The sequence below is a fragment of the Wolffia australiana genome, chromosome 4 (genome assembly GCF_029677425.1).
Source record: "Wolffia australiana isolate 7733 chromosome 4, ASM2967742v1".
NCBI lineage: Eukaryota > Viridiplantae > Streptophyta > Magnoliopsida > Alismatales > Araceae > Wolffia > Wolffia australiana.
The window spans coordinates 5,684,478-5,708,446 of NC_135838.1; the positions used below are offsets into that span (position 1 = coordinate 5,684,478).

At 41.7% G+C, this 23,969-nt stretch overlaps 3 protein-coding genes across 5 annotated transcripts; 1 reads left to right on the forward strand and 2 right to left on the reverse strand.

Moving 5' to 3' along the window:
- Positions 1-3,902: 3,902 nt before the first annotated feature.
- ANN5 (annexin 5) lies at positions 3,903-6,990 on the reverse strand. The gene is made up of 6 exons (XM_078573455.1): positions 6,851-6,990; positions 5,698-5,843; positions 5,383-5,601; positions 4,451-4,666; positions 4,287-4,376; positions 3,903-4,212 (listed from the first exon to the last, which is right to left on the reverse strand). The coding sequence occupies exons 1-6, from the start codon at positions 6,924-6,926 to the stop codon at positions 4,009-4,011; spliced, it is 951 nt and encodes a 316-aa protein (XP_078429581.1). The 5' UTR covers positions 6,927-6,990; the 3' UTR covers positions 3,903-4,008.
- LOC144701711 (uncharacterized) lies at positions 5,967-8,186 on the forward strand. Of its 3 annotated transcripts, none has more exons than XR_013581083.1 (3): positions 5,967-6,374; positions 7,585-7,656; positions 7,736-8,186. XR_013581083.1 is itself a non-coding variant. In XM_078573456.1 (2 exons), the coding sequence occupies exons 1-2, from the start codon at positions 7,013-7,015 to the stop codon at positions 8,016-8,018; spliced, it is 684 nt and encodes a 227-aa protein (XP_078429582.1). In that variant the 3' UTR covers positions 8,019-8,186. The 3 variants fall into 3 exon arrangements, 1 of the variants encoding a protein (XP_078429582.1); XR_013581084.1 differs by lacking the exon at positions 5,967-6,374 and adding an exon at positions 7,134-7,262; XM_078573456.1 differs by lacking the exon at positions 5,967-6,374 and adding an exon at positions 7,013-7,262 and having other exon boundaries at positions 7,585-8,186.
- An 8,025-nt stretch (positions 8,187-16,211) lies between these two features.
- On the reverse strand, positions 16,212-23,410 carry ARFC1 (ADP-ribosylation factor C1). The gene is made up of 3 exons (XM_078573457.1): positions 23,329-23,410; positions 22,876-23,096; positions 16,212-16,757 (listed from the first exon to the last, which is right to left on the reverse strand). Exons 2-3 carry the CDS (start codon positions 23,065-23,067, stop codon positions 16,398-16,400), a joined length of 552 nt encoding a protein of 183 aa, XP_078429583.1. The 5' UTR covers positions 23,068-23,096; positions 23,329-23,410; the 3' UTR covers positions 16,212-16,397.
- Positions 23,411-23,969: the final 559 nt, after the last annotated feature.

The window sequence follows — 23,969 nt, forward strand, 5'->3', positions numbered from 1 at the left end:
GGGGAAAACGAGTTTTTTAAAAGATCAAACTGAATTTTAATGGGATTTTTTTGGGATTTCAAATGGAAATGATATAGTACCTAGAGAGAGATAGAAATGATTTTATAGAGATGACTAGAGAGAGAAAACATCAAAATGAGAAGATAGAGAGAGAAAGTGAAGAAATGGTGTAGAGGTAGTTTGAGATGGAATTTGAAGGTGCAAATGAAGGAGATTTTTTATCAAATTTTGAGGTGATGAAATAGGGATATGGATGAAGGTATAGAGAGATAAATATTCAATTCTCGCGAGAGAAAGCAAGGAAAACGAGTGTTGAGGGTGAGAAAGCGATGATTTTAAAGGGGAAATGGATGGATAATGATGGGAAAATAGAAATCTAAGTTCCTAAAGCCACAATGCAAGATTAATGAACCCTCAATGCTTCCTATCAAGTCTGGATCCTTATATTTTGCAAGGATGTAGCATTTTTCAGTGCAAACAAGAGCTGAGATTGGGTGAAAATTTCAATAAACATACATCAAGCTGGTTGAGCAACCTGGATTCTAAAATATGCCTTGTCATGCTGGCGAGCCACTTGCTGGAGCACGTCCAGAATGAAGGGAAATGAGGGAGAAAAAGAGTATTTATACAAAGGAAGAATTACTAAAATACCCCTATGGCCATTTTCTATTCTATTTTCTTGCCATTTTGCCTCTTTTTCTCCATTGGTTGAGAGCTTTGCATTGTAATTTCCAGCTTCTTTTTTTTTTTAGGTGTTTGAAAGCCCTATAGGTAGGTCAGGGTGGCCAACCCCTTCTGATTTTTCTTTTAGAAGCCCACAAAACCATCTCATCATTTCAGCCTATTTTGATAATCACTAAGCTCCCAAAATTCTCCAATTCCCTATGAATTGTGTCTTCTCATTCCTGTAAATTTCTGCTCATTTGGAACTATAAAATGCTCATCAGTAATCAAACTGCTTGACTTCAGAGAAGTCAAAATGTTTAGTAAAAAATAACCATAGTGTACAAAAATTAGAGTTTATAGCTTATACATAAATATTTAGTTAATTCAAATAATAACATGATAAATTCAGAATTACTAATACCAAAATCATCTAAATTGTATCTAAATATCCATGCATTTATCATGTTATCAACCTCTAATATGAATCTATCTTTTTAAGATCTGGATCACCATACCTTCAATACTGAGCTTGTTTTTTTGGTTAAAAAACTTAGAACAAATACTTTCAAATTCCGGACGTAAGCCAATGAGATAAGTATACACTCCCAACCAATAGAGTTAACCATGGGAGGATGATTGAAGTCAATCTCATTCCGTAAGGATTGAAGCTCAATAGCATTTTCTAGTGCAATATGATGCTATTGGAGTATTCACATAGCTTGATCCCATGAAATCAGCTAATGTTGATTCATCATCCCTTTGAGAATATTTTTTTTGGGTGGTATCCCATATTTCTTTCACATGGTCATATGAATATACGACTTCTTGGCTATCATCAAAATCTTACAGCCAGGTGAAGAGTATATCTTCCGTACCACACCACTTGGTATAGTTTGTGGCTGCGGAAAAATGTGGATTTTCAGTCAAAGGATAAGCCTAATGCCAAGGTTGGAGAATGATCTGAACATATGTGATCCATTGAAAGAGGTTACATCCAGTAAAAAGATTTTTAGAAGCTACTTGCAGATGGTGGGTGTACCATTTTCCCCCTAAGTGAGGAAGTGTGACACTAGAATCAATCACACCTAACATGGCCTTGGTTGGATGAAGCAATCCGACAGATGGAACCTCACAATACAGAAGTAGAAACATGAAGTGTTGGAGGAAGAGTAAAAATTGACCACACCTGGCGACTGAGTCAACAGAATATGTTGGAAGAGAAATGTAACCTAGTAAGGCTGGTCAAGCAATGCAACTTAGACAAGGAATAAGAACTTTTGCTAAGGGCATGTTGGGAAACCCAACGAAGCCAAGAGCAGGATGTCTTTGAGACAACACAAAGAATCCACATACAAGCAGGCCGGAGAACTCGGCAAAGCCAAATAACATGACGTCTTCATTGTCACTAGAACAGGAAGAGAATCTGGCAAAGCCAAAGAACTTCCACGTCATTTTCATAGTAAGGTTCTCTGCTCTAATACCCTGTCAAGAGCTCTGGATCAAATGTTCAGGAGGGAGAGGAAGTGAGAGAGATAGAGAGAGGGAGAGAGAGAGAGAAAGAGAGAGAGAGGGAGAGAGAGAGAGGGAGAGGGAGAGAGAGAGAGAGAGAGAGAGAGGAGGGAGTGATAAAGGAGGAGTTTTACTCGGTCAACGCCAGCGACCTCCTGTCAGGAACATAAACAAGGTTAGTTAGTAAAATGAATGAATACCATATACTCGTTAGAGACTTAGAGAATATGATTAAATATAGGTTCAAAGATAGATTAGGATTAAACATAGACAGCTAGGATCAAAGATAGATTAGGATTAAACATAGACGCTAGGTTCAAACCATAGATAGTGCTAACGGCTGAGATTAAACCATAGGATATCCATTGTAACAGATGGGTCCACGGCACCAATCGACGGCTGTGATCGGTGCACCCAACTTGTTATAACAGTTGGGATTAAACTGTATTTTATATCTGTTGTAATAGTGTTACAACGGATGTATGAAACAGAAACTTCTTTAAAACTATTCTATATGTAATATAAATACAACCAATGTAGCGTTGGAAAGACTTGCGGAATAAAGAACGATCTTCTTGTGTCTTCTTCTTCTTTCTTCTCTCCCCACTCTTTCTCTTCTTCCTCCATATTCGTTCAAGACACCATGAATTTCAACAGGGAGAGAGGGAGAGAGAGATGGAGAGAGAGAGAGAGAGAGAGGGAGAGAGAGGGAGAAAGAGAGAGAGAGGGAGAGAGAGGGAGAAAGAGAGAGAGAGGGAGAGAGAGGGAGAAAGAGAGAGAGGGAGAGAGAGAGGGAGAGAGAGGAAGAGGGAGGGGGGGAGAGAGAGAGAGGGAGAGTGAGGAAGAGAGAGAGAGAGGGAGAGAGAGGCAGAAAGAGAGAGGGAGAAAGAGAGAGAGAGAGAGGGAGAGAGAGGAAGAGAGAGGAGGGGAGAGAGAGAGAGAGGGAGAGAGAGGAGGGGAGAGAGAGAGAGAGGGAGAGAGAGGGGGGGAGAGAGAGGGGGGGAGGGAGAGGAGGGGGGGAGAGAGAGGGAGAGAGAGAGAGAGGGGGGGAGAGAGAGGGAGGGAGAGAGAGAGGGGGGGAGAGAGAGAGGGAGAGAGAGAGGAGGGGAGAGAGAGGAAGGAAGAGAGACAGGAGGGGAGAGAGAGGAGGGAGAGAGAGAGGAGGGAGAGAGAGAGGAGGGAGAGAGAGAGAGGAGAGAGAGAGGAGAGAGAGAGGAGAGAGAGGAGAGAGAGATAGGAGGGAGAGAGAGAGAGGAGAGAGATAGAGAGGAGAGAGAGAGGAGAGAGAGAGAGAGAGAGAGGAGAGAGAGAGAGGAGAGAGAGAGGGAGAGAGAGGAGAGAGAGAGGAGGAAAGAGAGAGAGGGAGAGAGAGAGAGAGAGAGAGAGAGAGGGAGAGAGAGAGAGAGAGAGAGAGAAGAGGCAAGAGAGAGAGGGAGAGGGAGTGAAAGAGAGAGAAAGAGAGAGAGAGAGAGAGAGAGAGAGAGAGAGAGAGAGAGAGAGAGAGAGAGAGAGAGAGAGAGAGAGAGAGAGAGAGAGAGAGAGAGAGAGAGAGAGAGAGAGAGAGAGAGAGAGAGAGAGAGAGAGAGAGAGAGAGAGAGAGAGAGAGAGAGAGAGAGAGAGAGAGAGATAGAGAGAGAGAGAAAGAGAGAGAGAGAGAGAGAGAGAGAGAGAGAGAGAGAGAGAGAGAGAGAGAGAGAGAGAGAGAGAGAGAGAGAGAGAGAAAAGCAGAACAGAAAAACACACTTTATTCATTATATAGGGACTACATAGAGACACATTACAGCGTGCGACACGCCTGTGATCACAAAGGGGTGACATATCCATTGGTATCAACTAATGGATAGGGTCCACCAGTGAAAGGAGGAAATCTCTGTAGTGACCCGACGTTTCCGAACGGATTGCATCGCTGAGACTCTTTCCATATTCCTTCTGATATTCTGCCTTGATGTATTGCATGTCTATCTCTGTTCGGCTCACCACAATCCTTATGAGTGTGCTGTCATCAGTGCCCACTCCCTTCATCGCCTTGTACAGTTCCTATGGAATTACCAATCAATTTCATAATTAACACACCGTAAGAATTCATAATTAATGATATAAAAATAATGTACCTTAGCAAAGTACTTGGCTGGATTCATGGCACATCTTAATATGGTCAGCAGCGCAAACTCAAACATTCCCGAAGTCTCGCTTTTCACAGCCTGACGATTAAAATTACCCAAGAACTGTAAGACACGGGTACCCATTTAAACAGGTAACTATAATATTGAATCACCTTTTCAAGAGAGCTTCCATATATTCTCTCGTAAAGGGAAGCAACAGCAGCCAAATGCGAAGAGCTTCGTTCGGTGAAGACCCGGATGAAGGCAGCCTCGTCAGTACCAAGTCGCGTCTCCCCAGCTTTATACAGATCTTTGGTGTCGTTTTCCACAAGTATGTGATCAGTCCCAGGACCTTCGTATCGAATTTTGCCCACATAGGCAAGCACGAGCTGAAACAAGAGGCAGCAGGGTAAGCCTAAGGGGAAAAACAAACAGAACAAAGCTTCTACTAAGATTCAGCATTAATGATGATGATGATGACATATTGTCTTCATCATCCTGTGGTTTGATGATAAATTATCATCATCATCATTTGTCAAAGGCCAAAAATGATAAGTTGTTGACGAGATTTGGAGATAATGATAATGAAAATGACAAATTCGTCATACGCAGTGTTCTGCGACGATGATAAGGAAGACAAGTGGACGATGACGAAGATTAATCAATTTTTGAAGATTAATCATAATTGTCATTTAGTTACCAAGAGCGATCATCTTTATCCATTGGTTGGTGATGAGTTGTTATTTGTCATTCGTACAAGCTCAAATACGGATTACGATGATGATGAATTCACCATCATCTGCCAACCCTAGTTGTGTGCCAACAATAATGATGTCTAGTAGACAGTGATGAATCATTCCCATGAATGGTTTCCATGATCGGCCATCATCATTTTTCGTTGGAAAGTTTGATGAGGAAGTGCCATCGTCATTGTCGTTTTTCCAAGCCAAAACATGGATGCTGATGACCGTAATGATTACGATGACGAATTTGTTGTCGCCTGCAAACCCTATCTTGGACAAGTAGAAACCAAGGGGAGGCGATTTTCAAGAACCAGAAAAAAAAAGAAAAATTAGTGCCAGAAGAAAAGTATTGGAGAACTAACCTTTTGAAGATCACCCTGCATACACAAATTAATATCATTCTCCAGCGTTACACCAAACTTTGCATGGTAGATCTGCTTGAATGCCTGAATCTGAGATGAGGTTCGAGAACATATAACTTCAATGGCAGAATGGAGATGAATCGCGTCCCCACTTAACGCCTTCCTCACTATGAGAGCATCACGTTCAGCTGGCCCATAAATCCAAAGTAGAGCAGCCCTCTAAATAAATGAAAAACACAAAAAATATTTAAAAAGATTATCATTGGGTGATTTCATGGAAAATTCAACTAAATATGCATTTTACGGAGGTGTTACTTCGAGATCTCCGCTCAACTCAGAGCGCAGTCGGTGCTCCAAATCTTCTCCATACATCGACTTGTATTCTCGTTGGATAAAAGCACGTTGTGTTGCATCACGGTGCGCGAGAATTTTGATTACTTTTCCTTTATCGCAGCCAAGACCTACAATAAGTTCATCACACATAAACCAGTTTGAGAATCTTGAAAAAACTAAGGTACAGAAATTCACATTCAGCTTGTAAGAAGTTGGGGTGTGTCAGCCCCCCCATTACGGGAATATGAAGGGGGAGGGCTTGACTAGTCAAACCCCAATAAAGGAAGGGGGAGTTGAAAAGTTTTAACCCCCCTCCTCTTGTCTCTTTGTGGGAATATGAAGAGGCTTCTTTGGAGAATATGAAAAGGCTCTTGGCTTTTCATATTCCAGACCTTTCAAATTCCCTGAAACTGTAATTGGCCCTCTATATATAGAGGGCAAATCTATTCTGAAATGTAAGGCATATGAGTTTTCTGTTCATTCTTCTTGTCTCTTCCTCTCTTCTCCTCTCTCTCTCTCCTTTGGTTTGTCTTCATCACTCCTTGGTGGCCGCTCCCTTGTCTTGGGAGTTTGAGGAGTTGCTCCGCAGCACCATACGAGAAGTCATTGCCCTGCACCAAGAGCCTTGCACGTTGACGTCACGCCGGTGACGTAAAGAGGTTCTTGTTTCCTGTCTCTATACGCCGACACAGTTATCACGTCCGAGTTGATTCCGCATTTCACCGTAGCGTCTTGGGTCGTTGTTTCTCTTCAACGAGTTACAACATAAGAATATGATCATCAACGCAAGTTTCTTCAGGATTGTTCGAGTTGTTTTCGCTCTTGCACAAGTGAGAACCGGAAAAAAAGGAAGAAAAATTCACACGACTGATCTCGTGCACTCATGATACAAATATTGTTATTCTACAATAGATCACGCATAAGTAATTCTTCGATTACTTTGCGAGCTTAATCTCGCAGAATTGATTATAAACAACATGGGTTCATCATAAATGATACAGATGTTGAAGATTCACTCATGCATCAGTATACCCCAAATGAAAGCTTAGAACGCTGGACGGGTTTGGGTGTTCTCAACCAGGAACAATCGACCGAAATCCTCTTAAAATACGAAAAAGTATGGCTTCCTACTAACCTTTGAAGGCCTTGTGAAGGGAGATTGCGTCTTCCCTTGCCGAGAGAAGACCCGGAGGAACGATCAGAGTCGACATGTTTCAAAAAAGAGTAGTTACTCGGAATATCTCGACTTCTGGTGGTCGACCCGTCTCCGTTTTCCCCAATTTATAACAGTAGGCAGATGCAAGAACGATTCTGTAAGCTAGTTTTGATGAAGAAAATATCGGAAAAGTGGGTTTTGGAATTCGTACACGCGCCAGTCGTTCAGAAATCAGAAGCGCTCAGACTGACTTTGACGGTATCTTCAACCTTTTTCCTCGGGATTGACGGACAACGCAAGCAATCAACAGTTGATCGTCAGGAAGCTACGCGAAGAAACGACGAATTGGGAGGAATCTTGCAACGAGTACATGTGGAATCTCGGGCAACCGGTACATGTGGAAACAAACCACGTGGCTTTCCCTCATTGGACGCTCTCTCTCTCTCTCTCTCTGTCTCTCTCTAAAAAAACAACCGGTTGCCTCATTTCTTTTGGCGCTCTTCTTTCGCGCTCTCTCGCCCATATCAATTTTCTTTTTCCTCTCTCTCTTCCCGGCGATTCTCCGGTGATTCTCCGGCTTCCGGAAAGCACCGCCACCAGTCACCGCTGCCGCCGCCATCAGCCTCCGCTTCTCGAAAACGAGTCGCCTCGCCGGCTCCATTTCTGATCTTCGATCCGGCGACTGAAAGAAATCTGTATCTTTGTGACGGCAGGGACGATCAGATCGAGGCGATATCCACCAGGCTGCCGGTTGAACAGGCTGATCTGGAGAGATTCTTCCCAAAGTAAGAAGAAGAGGAGAGATTGGAATCAAGGAACGAACCTCCATTGCTGGTTCTTACTGTTCTTGCCGTCTCTCCTCAGGGCGTGGTGCGATAGGTACGGCGGGGTGGTGCTCGACGTCGTCAAGAAGGAGTTCAAGGACCACGTTGGCGAGATGGAGACGAAGAGGAACGCGGCGGCGGAAGGGCGGCGCCGCCGGCGGAGCTCCGACGAGAATCGCTCTGTCGCGGGCCTCTGTCGCGGGATTCGCGGGCCGCCGCTGCCGGCGCCGACTGAGAGGGCGGCACGGCGGCCTTGGAGCAGCTGGACATCGAGCGCGGAGTCTGCGTTCCTTTCTGCAAATACTCGCCCGAGGCGGAATTGAATTCCTCCACAGGTCTGAGGAAACATGGCTGTTCATCATAATCTCCATTGCCGGATGTTTGCCGGTTATCTCCAGCTTCCCATTCCGGAAAATCCTCTGTTTTTGATCTCTCATATCCATCAAACATCCCAAAGAAATCCAAATTCCGACACCACTGATTCCCCCCAATCTCAGCAAAATCCTGTTCTTGGCGGTTCTCCAGCTGAAGAACATCATCAAACTGAACGAAGAGTTCTTCTTGAGGGATCTTTTTCTCCCCAAAGATGTTCAAAACACCCATCAATTCTTCCTCCGCAGTAACGCTACATTCATTAATCTCTGGTAGAAAACTCGGAGATTCAAAGGGAACGGAGAAGACGGAGTGAGCTTCTTGAGATCGATGCCTCTCGTACGCGTAATTGAGATTTCTGTAGCTGAAACTCTCCGCTCGTTTCTCTCCGTAAGTCCTAAAATACGTGAAGAAATAAACCGCAACCCAGTTCAACGGATCAATCTCCTTCTCCTTGCATCTTCCCAGAATCTCTTCATCTAAAGGAACGGCAACAGGGCGATGATTGTTACCTGATTTTGCAAGAACTTGAGCTGATAAATTTGGGGAAGAACAGGGGATTGAAGGCGAGATCGGATAGCAGATCTCTGCGCTTGGAGGGAGAGGATGGCCGTAGGTTTCTTGAATATCGTATCCGCCTCGATAGGGATGGGAATTGTAGAGCTCAAAAACGTTGTCGTCCATCGTTTCCAAGATCTGTAGAGAGAAGACCGCCACATCGCGGTTTTCTTAATCTCGACGACGATCTATAACGATGGAATTGGCCGCTGGTGGGTCACTCATCAAACAGCGCAAATCGTCGCCTTTGTCTCTGTTGAGTCCCCCTACTCGTCTTTTCTAACTCACGCAGCATCAAATTACAAAGTTTTAGCACGGAATATCTTGTGGGTTCTTTCCGTTTCCCTTGGATCTTCATTTTTTCAAGAAATTCTCTCATTGCCGCCAGAGGGAGGGACCGCCGGCGCCGACCGCGAGCCGCCCGGTCTGGGAACTCCATCCCGCCTCGCCCTCTGGCGGCAATGAGAAGACGCCTCGCCTCCCTCCCTCCCTCCCTCGTCCTCTGGTCGCTTCCCTCCCTCGAGAAAAAAATCGAGGTAGAATCCCCCGAGATTCCACGGTACACGTCAAATTTTTTTTCAAAATTGAGAAATGAGGGGCCGTTTTTTTTTTAATCTGACGTGTACCGGTTGCCCGAGATTCCACGGCGGCAACCGGTTGCCCGCGGAGCAGGGTTGAATAAGGAAAGGATGGTCGCGGAAATTTCTGACGGTTTGAAATCAATTGCACGGTGTGGGGGACGGTCCTTGGGTGAAATCAGAATTGCGAACTGCGCAAAACGGCATTGGAGAGAAGAAATGAGAGAGAGAATGCGACGAGAAACGAGAGGAAGACAGAGAGAGACGAGAAACGTGAGAAAGTAGAGAGAGAGACGTTAAACGAGAGAGGTAGAGAGAGAGACGAGAAACGAGGGAGAGAGAGAGAGAAGAAACGAGAGAGATAGAGAGAGACGAGAAACGATAGAAAGATAGAGAAATTGACGAGAAACGAAGGAGATGGAGAGAGACAATAAACGAGAGAGACAAGAAACGAGAGAAAGATGTGCAACGAGAGCGACAAGGAGCGCGATAGAGAGAGAGAGAGAATACGAGAAAGGAGAGAGAGAGAGATGAGCAAGGAGAGAGACAAGAAACGCGAGAGAGTGAGGGAGTGACGAGAAAGGAGAGAGAGAGGGGGATGAGCAACGAGAGCGACAAGAAGCGCGAGAGAGAGAGAGAGTACGAGAAATGAGAGAGAGAGATGGGCAACGAGAGAGACAAGAAACGCGAGAGAGAGAGAGAGAGAGGGAAGAAACGAGAGAGAAATGGAGATAAGAGACAGATTGCCACAGAGAGATAAGCGAGAGATGACCAACTGAGAGAGAGAGATAACAGAGAGATGACCAACTGAGAGAGATAAGACAAAGATGACCAGCTGAGAGAGAGAGAGAGAGAGAGAGAGAGAGAGAGAGAGAGAGAGAGAGAGAGAGAGAGAGAGAGAGAGAGAGAGAGAGAGAGAGAGAGAGAGAGAGAGAGAGAGAGAGAGAGAGAGAGAGAGAGAGAGAGAGAGAGAGAGAGAGAGAGAGAGAGCGAGAGAGGGGGGAGGAGAGAAAGAGAGAGAGAGAGAGAGAAGAGGGAGGAGAAGGAAGGGAGAGAGAGAGAGAGAGAGAGAGAGAGAGAGAGAGAGAGAGAGAGAGAGAGAGAAAGAGAGATAAGAGAGATAAGAGACAGAAGACCAGAGAGAAAGAGAAAGAGAAAGAGGGATTAGAGACAGAAGACCAGAGAAAGAGAGAAAAAACAGATTAGAGACAGAAGAACAGAGAGAAAAAAAGAGAGATTGTAGGCAGAACACCAGAGAGAGAGATAAGAGAGATGAATAGCAAGAGAGAGAGAGAGCGATAGAAGAGAGAGATGACCAACTGAGAGAGATAGACTTAAGAGAGATGACCAGCAAGGGAGAGGACGAGAGAAGAGAGAGATGAACATAAAGAGAAAGAGAGCCAGAGAAGAGATAGATGAGAAACTGAGAGGGAGAGACATATGAGAGATGACCAGCAAGAGCGAAGGCGAGATAAGAGAGAGATGAGCAAATGATAGAGATAAGACATATGAGAGATGACCAGCAAGAGAGAGGGTGAGATAAGAGAGAAATGGACAGCAAGAGAGAGAGAGAATAGAGAGATGACCAACTGAGATAAATAAACATATTAGAGATGAACATCAAGAGAGAGAGCGATATAAGAGAGAGAGCGAGATAAGAGAGAGATAAAAAGCAAGAGAGAGGGCGAGATAAGAGAGAGATAAACAGCAAGAGAGAGAGAGAGAGAGATGAACATCACGAGAGAGAGAGAGAGAGATGAACATCACGAGAGAGAGAGAGAGATTGACAGAGAGAGAGAGGGAGAGAGAGATGACCAATTGAGGGAAGTAGACATATGAGAGATGACCAACAAGAGGGAGGGTGAGAGAAATAGGGAAGGGAAATTCTCCGTTTGTCCTGGACCAAACGCTGTTCGTTGACGAACGAACAGGTCAAAATCATTGTTCTTGTTTGTGTTCAGTTCATTCGTGTTAATTTGCATTAAATTTATTATATATGCATGTTATCAAACTTAAAATGATAAATCTATTTTTAGAATGATGTTCTGAATTTTATGCATTTTTAATATATTTTTAGGATTACTATAACAATAGATTCTAAAATAAAATAATTTTCTGAGACAGAATATGATTTTTTGGAATTGTTCGACATTAAATTTGGAAAAATATGATTTTTCTAAGTTGAAATATATATTTACATTTATTTTTTGGACTTTTATTTTAATAAATATAGATTTTTGATTGAACCTTTCTATTTTGAGTCACTAAGTGTCGCCGTTCGAAACATTGAATGACGACAAACTAGAACTGACAATAATGATTGGCGACACCCAATCATTTGGCTAAACCATTATGACATTGCAAAAAGCGATGCCATAATGGCATTCAACTACCAAATTATATTTTTTGTTTTTTTTGGCGCAGGGGCAATGTGGACCAATAAAAAAATGAAGGCTTTGTTTGCAATAAATGCGCGCATGGGCCGAGGTAAAAAATGATAAAATCTAACTTGTTTCTTTTTTGCTTTGAAATAACGGGGGGCGACTTGGCCGCGTGGCATGGGGCCACGTGTACACGTGGCGCGCACGTGTACATGAGGCGCTCACATGTCAGCTGCTGATTGGATGAAAAAAGGAAAAAGCTGATGTGGCGCGCGTTGACGCGCCGCCATGTCAACTACTAGAATGAGTAAGTAAAACTATTTAAATAATATAAATATATTATGATTCTGTTTTGTCTTTTCCTCTATAGGTACACATGGCGTCTCCGGAAAGTGCGAGTGTGGAAGCCGAGGTGGCACGGACTCCTAAAGATGTGATGGTTTAACAATAATGGAAAATACGGAATCATCAGCGATGCTGACGAGGAGATAGAAAGAAATCAAGGGCTAGGATTTCTCCAACTTCAAATGACTATATCTGACGATCTACAGCTCCTATTGAGCCGAAATTTTCAGCTGTACTTTGTCTCCCCATCATCTTCCCATCCATGCCCTTTGATCTATAAATAAAGGTATGGATCACTGTGAATTTCATCTTGAACTTTCTTCCTACTTGTGTGGGCTGATTTAAAGATAGTGAGTTTTGAGATCTATCAAGTGTGTTCTTGGTGTCTTGGGTGTGTGGGAAGAAGCATTAGAGAAGAGGGGGAGCTTATCGGCACTTGTAAATCACCATGACCCTGGCGGTAGTCAGGATGTAAGGTAAGCGTCTTCGCCTTAAGTTATTTCTTTCCAGACATCATCATTATCATAATTAGAGTTTACTATCACCCTTTTTACTATCATACCACTTCCTTACATCCCCATTATCTCGTCTCTCTGTGCCATCACACCGTTCACGCACTCGATCACTATCGTATCCTTCATGTCCTCTACCTTATTCTCGTAACACGTCTCATAATTCTACTTTTACTTCCTCATTTCTTTGCTAATTTTAAGTTTGAATTATAACTATTACAACCCTTTATCCAATTTCACTATCTCGCCCATTATATTATCATCTTTATCTTTTCTCGTATCATTAATCAACATAATAAGAAAATTAAATCCTTAATCGTCGTTCCCTGTGGAGAGAATCCATACTCATCATTAGCTTAATATTCCTGAGTACAATAAAATATATTTTTTATTGAATGAAAACCATAAATTTGGGATTAAAAGACACTATCCATTCCATCATAACATTATTAAGCTTCGTTAAACCCATCTCATGGACAAATCTGAAAATTGTTGATTATGAATTTTTATGAATTTCAAAACATAGAGAATAATCAAGATTTAGGTTTTGGGTAAAAGAGAAATAAAAATATAGTTTAGTTTTTCAAAATGCATAAGTTTCGATTATGTGTGCCTAGTTTATCATAGATAAAATAAAAATGTTATTATGGTTAGAGTTGCAGGAATATTTTAGAAAAAGAAAGAAGTAGGCACGAAATAAATAAAATTAAAATAATAATAATAATAATAATAAGAATGGTAGTTGGTCGTGAGTGGTGAAAAAAAAAAAAGAAATAGAGAAAAGTAGCGGGATTTTTTAAGCTGCGGGAAAACAGAAAAAGCTTGGTGATCTTGTGCTCCTGGTAGAAAAAGCTTGGCGATCTTGTGCTCCTGGGAGAAAAAGTTTGGTGATCTTCAGGTCCTGGGAAAAAGCTTGGCGATCTTGAGCTCCTGGGAAAAACAACTCAGATTTCAGGGAAACGTGGAAGACCTTGTGCAGCGACTCAGATCATTCTTGTGATCTTTGATGTCGATCAAAATTGTCAACCCTGAAGATCTTGGGTGAAGGTTCTAAACGGCATTGGCATCATTGGTAAGAGTAACAGATTCTACGACCTCAGCATTCCTGGTAAGAACAGAACATTAAATTCATTGACATTTTGAGTTTCTTTGGTGAAATTGAATGTTTGAAATTCGGAAAATAACAATTAGGCTTGCATTCTGAACGAATTTTCATTACTATTGAAATCGAGATTAATCTTCTTTCTCATTTGCAGAATAAAAAAATTTTGAATGAATTTTCATTCCTGCTGAAATCAATATTAGTTTCTCTTTTCATCTGCAGAATTTAAACTGAACAATTTCAAATTACCTGCTGAAATCAATATTAGTTTCTCTTTTCATCTGCAGAATTTAAACTCTGAACAATTTAGAATTACCTGCTGAAATCAATATTAGTTTCTCTTTTCATCTGCAGAATTTAAACTCTGAACAATTTAGAATTACGTGTTGAAATCATTGATTAAGATAGAAACAGATCAATATTAGTTTCTCTTTTCATCTGCAGAATTTAAACTCTGAAAAATTTAGAATTACGTGTTGAAATCATTGATTAAGATAGAAACAGATCAATATTAGATTCTCTTTACATCTGCAGAATTTAAACTCTGAACAACCTATAATTACCTGCTGAAATTGTTGATTAAGATAGAAAGAGATCAAGATTAATCTCTCTTTCCATTTGCTGATTTTAACACTCTGAACGAATTAGAATTACCTGCTGAAACCATTATTTGAAAGGAAAAGAGAATTGGATTTCTATTTTTTTTACTGTTGAATTTCAAATCGGAAAAAGGGATCAGATTTTCAATTCTGTTCTTTTCAGAGTCCTGATATCTTAAGAAAGTAGTATTATCACAGTATCAATCTTATTCTTCAAGTTTTTTTTTTAATAATAAGGACTTGAAAAATATTCATATATATATAAAAAAAATTAAATACATTGGAATATTTTTGCTCTTGAGCTAACCTTTCAGGTAAATCGAATACAAGTTTTTCAACATTTTCACAATGTCTTTCAACACTTGTGAAAATAGAGACAATATTTTGAGTAAAGGAGTTTTTGGAAGCTGAGAAGGACTTGAGTGGTCCATTGGAAGTAGAAGTGAAAGCAAGGATACCGTCAAAAAGGCTGAGGGGGCTCAAGGTCATTCTTGTTTTTCAATTTCTAGATAGGAGGTATCTGTGTATCCCTTTTACCAGGCTGTTTTAGCTTGGGGGGCTATAAACTTAGTTAGGGACATATTAAAACTCCGGCTGGATACCCCGGGACAGGATTAAGGGATTAGCCCTAACCTGTATAAAAATTCTGGGTGTCCACTTCTTCTCTCTTTATAATTAGGTAATAGGTAGATATATCTGGAAAATAATAATACAAGAAGAAAAATAAGAAAAGGGAGTGGTCTAATTCACCCCCCCCCCCTTAGACCATTCGTAGGATATTAATCCAACAAAATCTATCTTAAAAAATCAGAATTAAATATATATCAGTCCCGCTATATTTGAATAGTTGGGTTCCATAAACCCCGTCAGAAGTTTTCACATGAAAATTCTAATTTCATTAAGGCAATGCCAGGATGAACTCAATGTTATACAATATTATTTTAATGGTCAATCAAGTTCATAAACATAAAAAAAATATCATATAAATATATTTTACAAGCATCTTCATGCCCTTGAAATTCTAAGATTTAATTCTAGTTATTACCATAAAACTTAGCATTTTATAAAAGCTATTCACGTTTTTTATTGGCCCCCTTTTCCTTCTAACTTCATATCCCTGTCTTATTATGCTTAACTCTATCATTTCTATCTTTTGGGAAGCCCAAGGGAAAATAAATCTTCTTATATTGTACCAAAAAAAATGAGTCAACTAAGTCATAATAAAAAATACCCCATTAAAATTTTATGCTTTAATGTCTATAAAAGTTTTAAAGGTAAAATACTTCAATTTAAATAACTAAATTAAAAGTTTAGACATTAAATTTTCATTAAAAATAACTAAATCACACTGACACAATTTAGTATTGATTTATCTTATTTTGAAGTAGTTTGAGTGTATGACAAAGGGAAACACTGGTAAACGTGCATGTCTAGAAATGTCCCATGCACACCAACAAATGAAGTGTATTTTAATTTAGTTATGGTGATGTCAGTATATGTAATCAACATTGAAAGATATATCATACTATGCAAATAAAAACATAAATCATGCAAACTACTGGACTTTCTATAGTTCAGGTCTTGTGAGGGTAGCAAAAATATAATGGAGAAAACCTAGATGGGGGAGCCCATCTTGGCAGAAACTTGAGTAAAAGCAGCGCTGGGCATTAACAAATTCAAATGTATATGAAATACAAAAAATCCTGGCAGCGCTGGGCTCTCCCTCCCTCTCCCTCTCCCTCTCCCTCTCCCTCTCCCGCTCCCTCTCTCTCCCTCTCTCTCTGTCTCTCTCTCTCTCTCACTCTCTCTCTCTCTCCCTCTCTCTCTCTCCCTCTCTCTCTCTCTCCCTCTCTCTCTCTCCCTCTCCCTCTCTCTCTGTCTCCCTCTCTCTCTTCTCTCTCTCTGTCTCTCTCTCCCTCTCCCTCTCTCTCTGTCTCTCTCTCTCTCTCTCTCTCTCTCTCTCTCTCTCTCTCCCTCTCCCTCTCTCTCCCTCTGTCTATCTCTGTCTCTCTCTCTCCTTCTCTCTCTCTCTCTCTCTCTCTCTCTCTCTCTCTTCAGAGTTCACGTCCTGAAGAAGGCGACCTCAATGCGCATCAACAGATGAAAACTATTTTACACAACAGAGAGAAGCCCATTTCTCTCTCTCTCTCTCTGTCACTTTCCCAAAAGTTCAAACAAAGAGGGCTTTCTCTCTCTATCTCTCTCTCTAGAGTTCAAATGCTGAGAAAAGATTAAGGGAAGAATGGATGAAGGATCTATGTGGGGGCTTTACCAGTGACCTTGTCGGCGATCCAACCGAGCCCATCGTAGAGGCCCATGCCAGTGATGGCGGAGCTGGCCTGGATGTGCCAGTCATGAGTCTTGATGCTGTGTAACGAGAGCGCATCCGTGATCTCCGCTGGGCTCATCGCCTCCTTGAGATCCTGCTTGTTGGCAAAGACCAGCACCGCAGCGTGCTGCAGGTCCTCGTGCTGCAGCAGCCGCATTAACTCGTCCTTCATGATCGAGATACGCGCCCGGTCCGTGCTGTCGATCACTGCGATCACTGCATGCGTACCCCGGTAGTAAGTCGCCCATGACGTCCTCAGCCTGTCTTGCCCCCCCAGATCCCACACCTACCCAAGAAATAATTTATTTACAAATAGTATTTTTAAGAAAAATATAAGACATAATAGAATTATTAATAAAAATTATTTAAAAATATTAAAATTAAATAAACTTGTTTTAACGAGGAATAGAGATATGTTTCAGGAAGGATATGCTTGAATCGAATATAACAGATCATAATTCAAGCCACAAAAAGGAACACTTTTTTGATCAAAATTAACAGGTCACTGTTCTTTTATAAAAATTACTGTGAATCTGGTTTTATTTTCCAGCTACGAGGGAGAACAACCTTGGATGACAAAGAACACACTAACAATCCTTCATTTGTAAAAATTGGAGTGTCTCTGAGTCAGGTTTTAATTTAAATAAGGATTATTCAGAAAAAATATAAAAGAGAATTGTAAATAAGGATTAATAATTATTAAAAAATATTTAACTTCAATAATTTTTTTTTAAGGAGGAATAGAGAAACATTTCAGGAAGGATATGCTTGAATGTAAAATAACAGTTCATAACTCAAGCCACAAGAAGGAACGCATTTGGATGCAAATTACTATGAATCTGGTTTTATTTTCCAGCTACGAGGCCGAACAATCTTGGATGACAAAGAACACATCAATCATTCTTCATTTGTAAAAATTCCTGTGACACTGAGTCAGGTTTTGATTTCTAGCAACTGGGAAGAACAACATTGAATGCCTACTAGCAAATCTAGGTCTCTTCCTGAATAAAAGTGGAATGGCTACGAGCCAGACTCTAACTTCCAGCAACGAATGAGAACAATCCTGAATGAAAGACAACGAATATATAATTCTTCTTCCATAAAACTATGATGACCCAGAGACAGTCTCTGATTTCCAGGTCAGACGTGGACTTATACATTAGTTCTATAACTATGTGGGTGAACGAGCTTAAATGCCAAGAAACGGAGAGTAGTTCGGTGAGAAAAATGATAGGAACTGCAATAGGTTCCTATCATGGATGAGGACGAAGGAGGGATCAAGCAGAGGAGGTAGCTATTGATCTTGGGAGCCAGAAGAAAATCAGAAGGGAGGGAATCGACAAGGTTTGAGGAGGGAGACAGATTAAAGACAAAGTAGGGAGCGACCATGGACAAACTGGCTAAAGATCCTGTAAGGCGATCGCAGAGAGGCAGGGATAGCTGAACACCAGTAGGAATTGGATCCTGATATATAAGTAGGTACCAGAGGAGATTGCTATGATCTTCACTGTATTTATATCTAAGAAATGCTACGTAGTGCTTCAATAGTGTGCAATATCCTAATAAATGCCTAGTGGCATGATCAAAGCTGAGGTTGGGTCAGGCTGTGAGACAGCGGTTGACTGTGGTCAGCGGGCCTCGCGGCCTTGACAAGATGTTATATGAGAAAGATTGGTTGTAGGAGGCAACAATGCAGAAGCCGGAGGGTTTCTGTGGATTTCTTATCTTCTCCACGATTTTCAATGGGCCCATTTTCAGGCTAGAACTTCATTAAAATCATCCTTTCCACTGATTTCATCACTTATGGAAGGACTCATAGCTATTTCCAGTTGCACATTGATTGATTTTTTTTTTTTGCAGATTAATTGATTTGATTACCAGCAGGGTGATATGTGTTTTATTCTTCAACTAAAAATGCATCTGATGCATAATCTCCCACAAATCCTTAGCTGAGGATGTTGGGAGAAAATCTCTACCAAATGAAGAATCTTTCGTGTGAAGCAACCATGCCTTGTGCCAAGCCTGGCATCCAACAGGGTTGTATGATGGGAGGTTCAACCATTTGTAAGACGCCTGATCTTCCATTGCCTTGAGAAAATGATTCAGCCCATCTAGGAGTTTATGTCTCTTCAATTGCGTAGCTTGGGAATCTCGGGAAGTTCTAGACAGGCTTCAGTATACTAATGAGAAAACTCCACATAAACAGGGTTGAGGCTAGATCTAGGCATATTCTGTGATCTAGCTATAACCGGTCTAAAAACTAGCTTAAAAAATCATACGACCCTGGTCATCTCTAGGGGCATTTTTGTCACTTCCGTTTTGCATGTCCTATTAAATAGGGCAGCTCCCATTTCAGGAAGGCACCAGAGAAGAAGGTAACAAAATTTGTTTCTCATTTCTGCTCTTCAGGCATTGTTTTTCAAGCCATCTTCCTTGTGCCCTTGTCATATTCTTCTGCATGCCAATGCACAAGTTCTTTCCTGCAGGATATCAAAAACAGCCTTCTTGTCCCTCATCCCGGAGCTAATCTAACTGCCGTCTTTCCCTCCTCAGTCTGTCTCTCTAAATCAGTCCTAATGAAGGATTGATATCCATTTATTAATATTCCAAAGTACATTTTGATAGGATCCCAACCAAGATCTTATCATGATGTCAGAGGCCTGAGTATCCAAGCACAGCAGTTCTGCTAGTCATGGGAACTGATAAAATAAAAGCTCAGCTAGGAGAGAAGTACGGATGCTCCTGATCAGTATGGAGGAAGGAAGATAAATACCAAATGATCTGTGAAAAAGTGTGAATGCAAATGCTCTCTATAAGTGTAAAGACGAAAGAGAAATACTCATGTCCGGTGCTTCATGAGATAAGATCCTGGTTGGGATCCTATTTAAATGAACCTTGGATTGATCCCTGAATTAGTATCTAATAGGGAAGAGACTGAGAAGGGGGTACGAGGATAATAAAACCATTACCAAGGAGAGAGAGACAGACTAAACAGGTGGAATGAGCACCGAGAGAGGAGGTGGGATGGACTTCACCAAGAGGGAGGGAGAGACAAAGAATGACAACTTCAATAGTTTAATTCACGGCCCTCCTTAGGTGAGGGCTACATATATTTCTGTAGAGAAATGCAGGAAAAGGGAAAAAGGGTCAAAATAACCCTCACAGGGGATGTGGTTCATATCATAAATATCAAAAGCTCCCACTAAAGGTGAGGCCACAACGATAAATAATCACGAAAGCTGCTAAGGAATACATGACCCTGTTTCAGATCGAGATAGAGAAAATGCACCTGACAAACTCTGATGCCATATAAGAAATAGAGTTTGCATGTTCATCCAATCTCCATTGGATCTCCAAGAGCAGCAAGGTCGGAGATGCAAAGCAGAGAAGTTGTTCACGAAGAACAGACAGAGAATTAAGACATACTGTAGATTGTATCATTAGGAAACATAATAAAGATGTTCCTAGTACCTTTCCACCTTGGACGTCGAATCCTTTTTCAAACAGCAAGATCAGACCCCTTCCCAGTGGAGATATATCTTATGGATACAGAGGTGAATGGACAAAAAATGCATTTAAACAACTAGGCATTCAGGATAACACAGTCCCATAAAACTCCCTCGATTGGCATTTCTTATGGTCAGTCATACGAGAAGAAGAGGCTTCCGGATGAATGGTGGTGTTTGTTATGGCGATGCATTGCGTCACATTCTTTCTTGATCCTGGTGAATGGGCGTCCAGAAGGGGGATGGATCCATCCTCAGAGGAAAGTTTGGCAGCCCTGCCCATTAGCATCATTACTATTCGTCCTCGCAGTGGACACTTTGGCCACATGTACTCTGAAAGCATACGAACATGGCCTCTTAAGGGGCTTCCAGACCGTGAGCTATCCTGCGGGCATTCCTCCACCATAATACACAGGTGACACAACACTTTATGGACGGATCTAAGGAAGAAGCTCGAACTCTCTCCAGAGTACAAGACTTATTTGCAGACTTCTCAGGGCTACAGCTCAATCAAGCCAAATTGGCATTTGTGGGATTTGGGCTTTCTTCGTAGGAGGAGGCATGATGCATGAATGCGCTAGGCACAACCGCGGGGTCAACCCTGATGAGTCATTTGGGTCTCCCATGATGGGACAGAGCAGCTTGAATGCAGCATGGCAGCCGGTGATAGAGAAGGTGGAAAGGAGATTGGAGGGTTAGCATAAAAGAGTCCTCTCCAAGGGATCAGTTCTCTTGGTGCTATTGCGATCAGTTCTCTCAGCAATCCCCATCTTCCATATCTCGACCTTTAATATGCCCGTAGGAGTCAGAATGCGTCTAGTGGGACCAATGAGAAGGGTTTTCTGGGGAGGAGCTGGACCTGAGGCACACAGAGTCTTTGGTCTCCTGGGATGCAGAGTGTAGAACAGTGCATCAAGGAGGATTGGGGATTCTACATCTATAATCCATGAACGTGATTTGGTGACCAAATGGGTGGAAAGGATTGTGAGAGCAGAGGACGATCTGGTGGTGAACGTCTTCACGGACATGTATGGCTCAGAGCTGGATTGGGAGAGGCGCTTGGTTCTTGTTCAAGATGAGTCTCCATTCTCGAGCGGGCTGAGACAAGTTTTCCGTCGCATCTTGGGGATGGGGCACACAGTGTTCGAGATAAGGCACACAGGGGGATAGTGCTAATTTCCGATTTCGGACAGATAACCTGTCAAGGAAAGGTATTTTAAAGGTTGAATTCCGACGAGTATTTGCCCTTGCACGAAACCGGCAGGCCACAGTGGGAGAGAACACTGGGAGGCAGCGTGGAGCCCAGTCTTGACTGGGGCACTATCAGAGGCAAGGTTTGAGGAGCTGATGAGCATGCAGCACAAAATCATACATCTCAATCCCTCGAATGAGTCACGAGACAGGAGGCCATGGCGCGCGACACCCTTTTCAGTAAGGGACACCGACCAGAAGATTAGAGGGAGTGGAGGAGGACTGGACGATCAGCACCACATTTGCCTTGTTATGGGAGGAAAAAATCCCTCTCAAGGTGCAGATCTTCCGTTGGTTCTTGAGACCGCGACGGCTGGTTACATGAGCTTTTTGAAAAAGACTAATCCCAACGACATCAGCCGAATGTCCAATGCGCACAAGGGATGATGAAGACTATTCTCACCTATTCTTCCCCCAGGGTGTATTGTCATCGCAACAGATAACAAGGGCAGATGTCTTGTCTGATGCAGCTTACTGGGTATCAGTTGGGGACAGCAGATACAGGAGCAAGCTGGACCGGGGGTGGCTCCGCACAGTGTTATGGGCAATCTGGTTGCATCACAACGAGGTGGTGTTTTGGGGGAGAAAGGTCTCAACAGATTGTGACATTCATGATGGGAAGATGATACTATCCTATTGGTTTGGAGGGAGTGAGTGAAAGACCAATGTGGTTATCATGTATATGGAATGTATACATATTTTTGAATAGCAGCAGAGTGACCATCGGTGTGGGTGGTCTTCCCTTTTCTCTTCAAAAAAGTAATAATAAAAATAATTGTCACATAAAATATTAAGCTAAACAAGTTAGACAGGCATTTAAACAGTTGGATGAGTTTAAAATGTGTAACATATAGTTCCATCTTAAGCTAAACAAGCTAGACAGCCATTTAAACAATTGAATTTTTCAAGATACAACACTTTTGTCTGCTGGATCAGAAAGGGTAGAAACAATATGCCACTGACAAAAAAACAAAAATCCAAGAAAGTAAAATACCAGATGGATGGGAATCCCCACTTTCAATTATTGAAGAATCCTAAAACCATCTGAGTAATTGGTTCTTTTTCTTGAGGTTAATGATCCAAGTGCATCAGAGTTAATCTAAAAGAAGGAATGAATCGAGATCATAAAAACACAAGTTATGCGGAGAATTCAAAAAGCAATCCGATTTCTAAAAAAAAGTTGGAGGAAAAAAAGTCAACTATCAAAGATTTCTCATTCAATTGTTTTTCAACGTCCAAAGTGTTCAAGACTGAAAGGACTAGAATAAAAGAATCTATCTGGACCATCATTAGGAGCTGTATGAGCAGCTTGACCAAACACAGATAAAGCACGAGTATTGAATATAGTGCAAATCAAACTTCGATTTTATGTTAATTCTTCTACATTTCCACTAATATTACAAAGCAATAAACTAATAGAAAAACGCATTTAATTGTGCTCACGTTTGAGTTGAACAGAAATTCTCTGCTCTATCGTACATTCACCAGATCCATTTTTTCACAAAATGCTAAGGCGAAGCAGAAAAGGGACAAAAAAAGAAAAAATGAAAGTGATGTGAATTTGGACATATGGATCAGAATTATAAATGTTCTTCGGAATTGAATGAAAATCGAGATGAGAATAGAGAGTCCATCCACGTTCCTCACCTCAAACCGGATGTTCTTATAGACGAGTTCTTCCACGTTGCTCCCCACTGTGGGATGAGTGGTGACGACCTCCCCGAGATGGAGTTTATAAAGCGTGGTCGTCTTTCCTGCGTTGTCCAACCCCACGACCACAATTTTGTACTCTTTCGCCGGGAAAAGCATGAACCAGAACCTCGACATGAAAGCCCCCATCTTCCGCACAAATCAGTCCCTCTCAATGCCTGAAATTCAATCGCGATCCGACATTAGAGTCGAATTTCAAGCCAATTCCGACCAAAAGTAGGTAAATGCGCTGTTGATAGCGTAATTGGGAGGAATCAAAGCAATCTGGAAGATATCGAGGATTTAGAGACTATAGAGACCCCTACAAATCGATTTCCGCGATGAAAACAACGCACGAAGAGTGGATTCGATAGCTGGGAAGGATTTCCAGCGTAGTTTCGTCAATCATACCTGAAAATCGGCCGATCCAAACCAGACGAGATCACGGCAGCTTCCCCGATTGGCGCCTAAAAGAAGTAAATATGCGTCTTTATGACTGTTGTATAATATTAATGCCAGATAATTTTAGTAAATGCCAAACCGATATCTGTCCGTCATCCGGTATCGGACAACCGATATCCGATATCCGAGAAAAAGTGGGACGGTGCCGGATATGAGATATCGGATCCGTCCATAAGCGGTCGATATCCGTCCATAAGCAGTTGGACGGATATTGGTACTGGATATGTGGGGGAGGGACGAGGCGGATATCGGATGCTGGATATCGGAAACCGATATCCGCAGTTTTTTGACATTCCACCGCTATCCCATACGGAACATTTCTAATTTCTGTTAGGGTTTATAATTGCCTCAGCCATTACACATGTAAATCTGATTACACACGCCCATAGATGCTACGTTATGAAATCATATGTCGAAATTTATATGTTGAAATTCACATCATAATCACATGTCAAAAAATGCGACATAAATGTGGGCCTTAAATAATGTTACATCGAAATTACTATAATAGAATCTTAAGGAAATAAAAATGCATTATATGTTTAATTTTTTAAGTAGATAATATAGATAGTTAAGAAGATGAATAATAA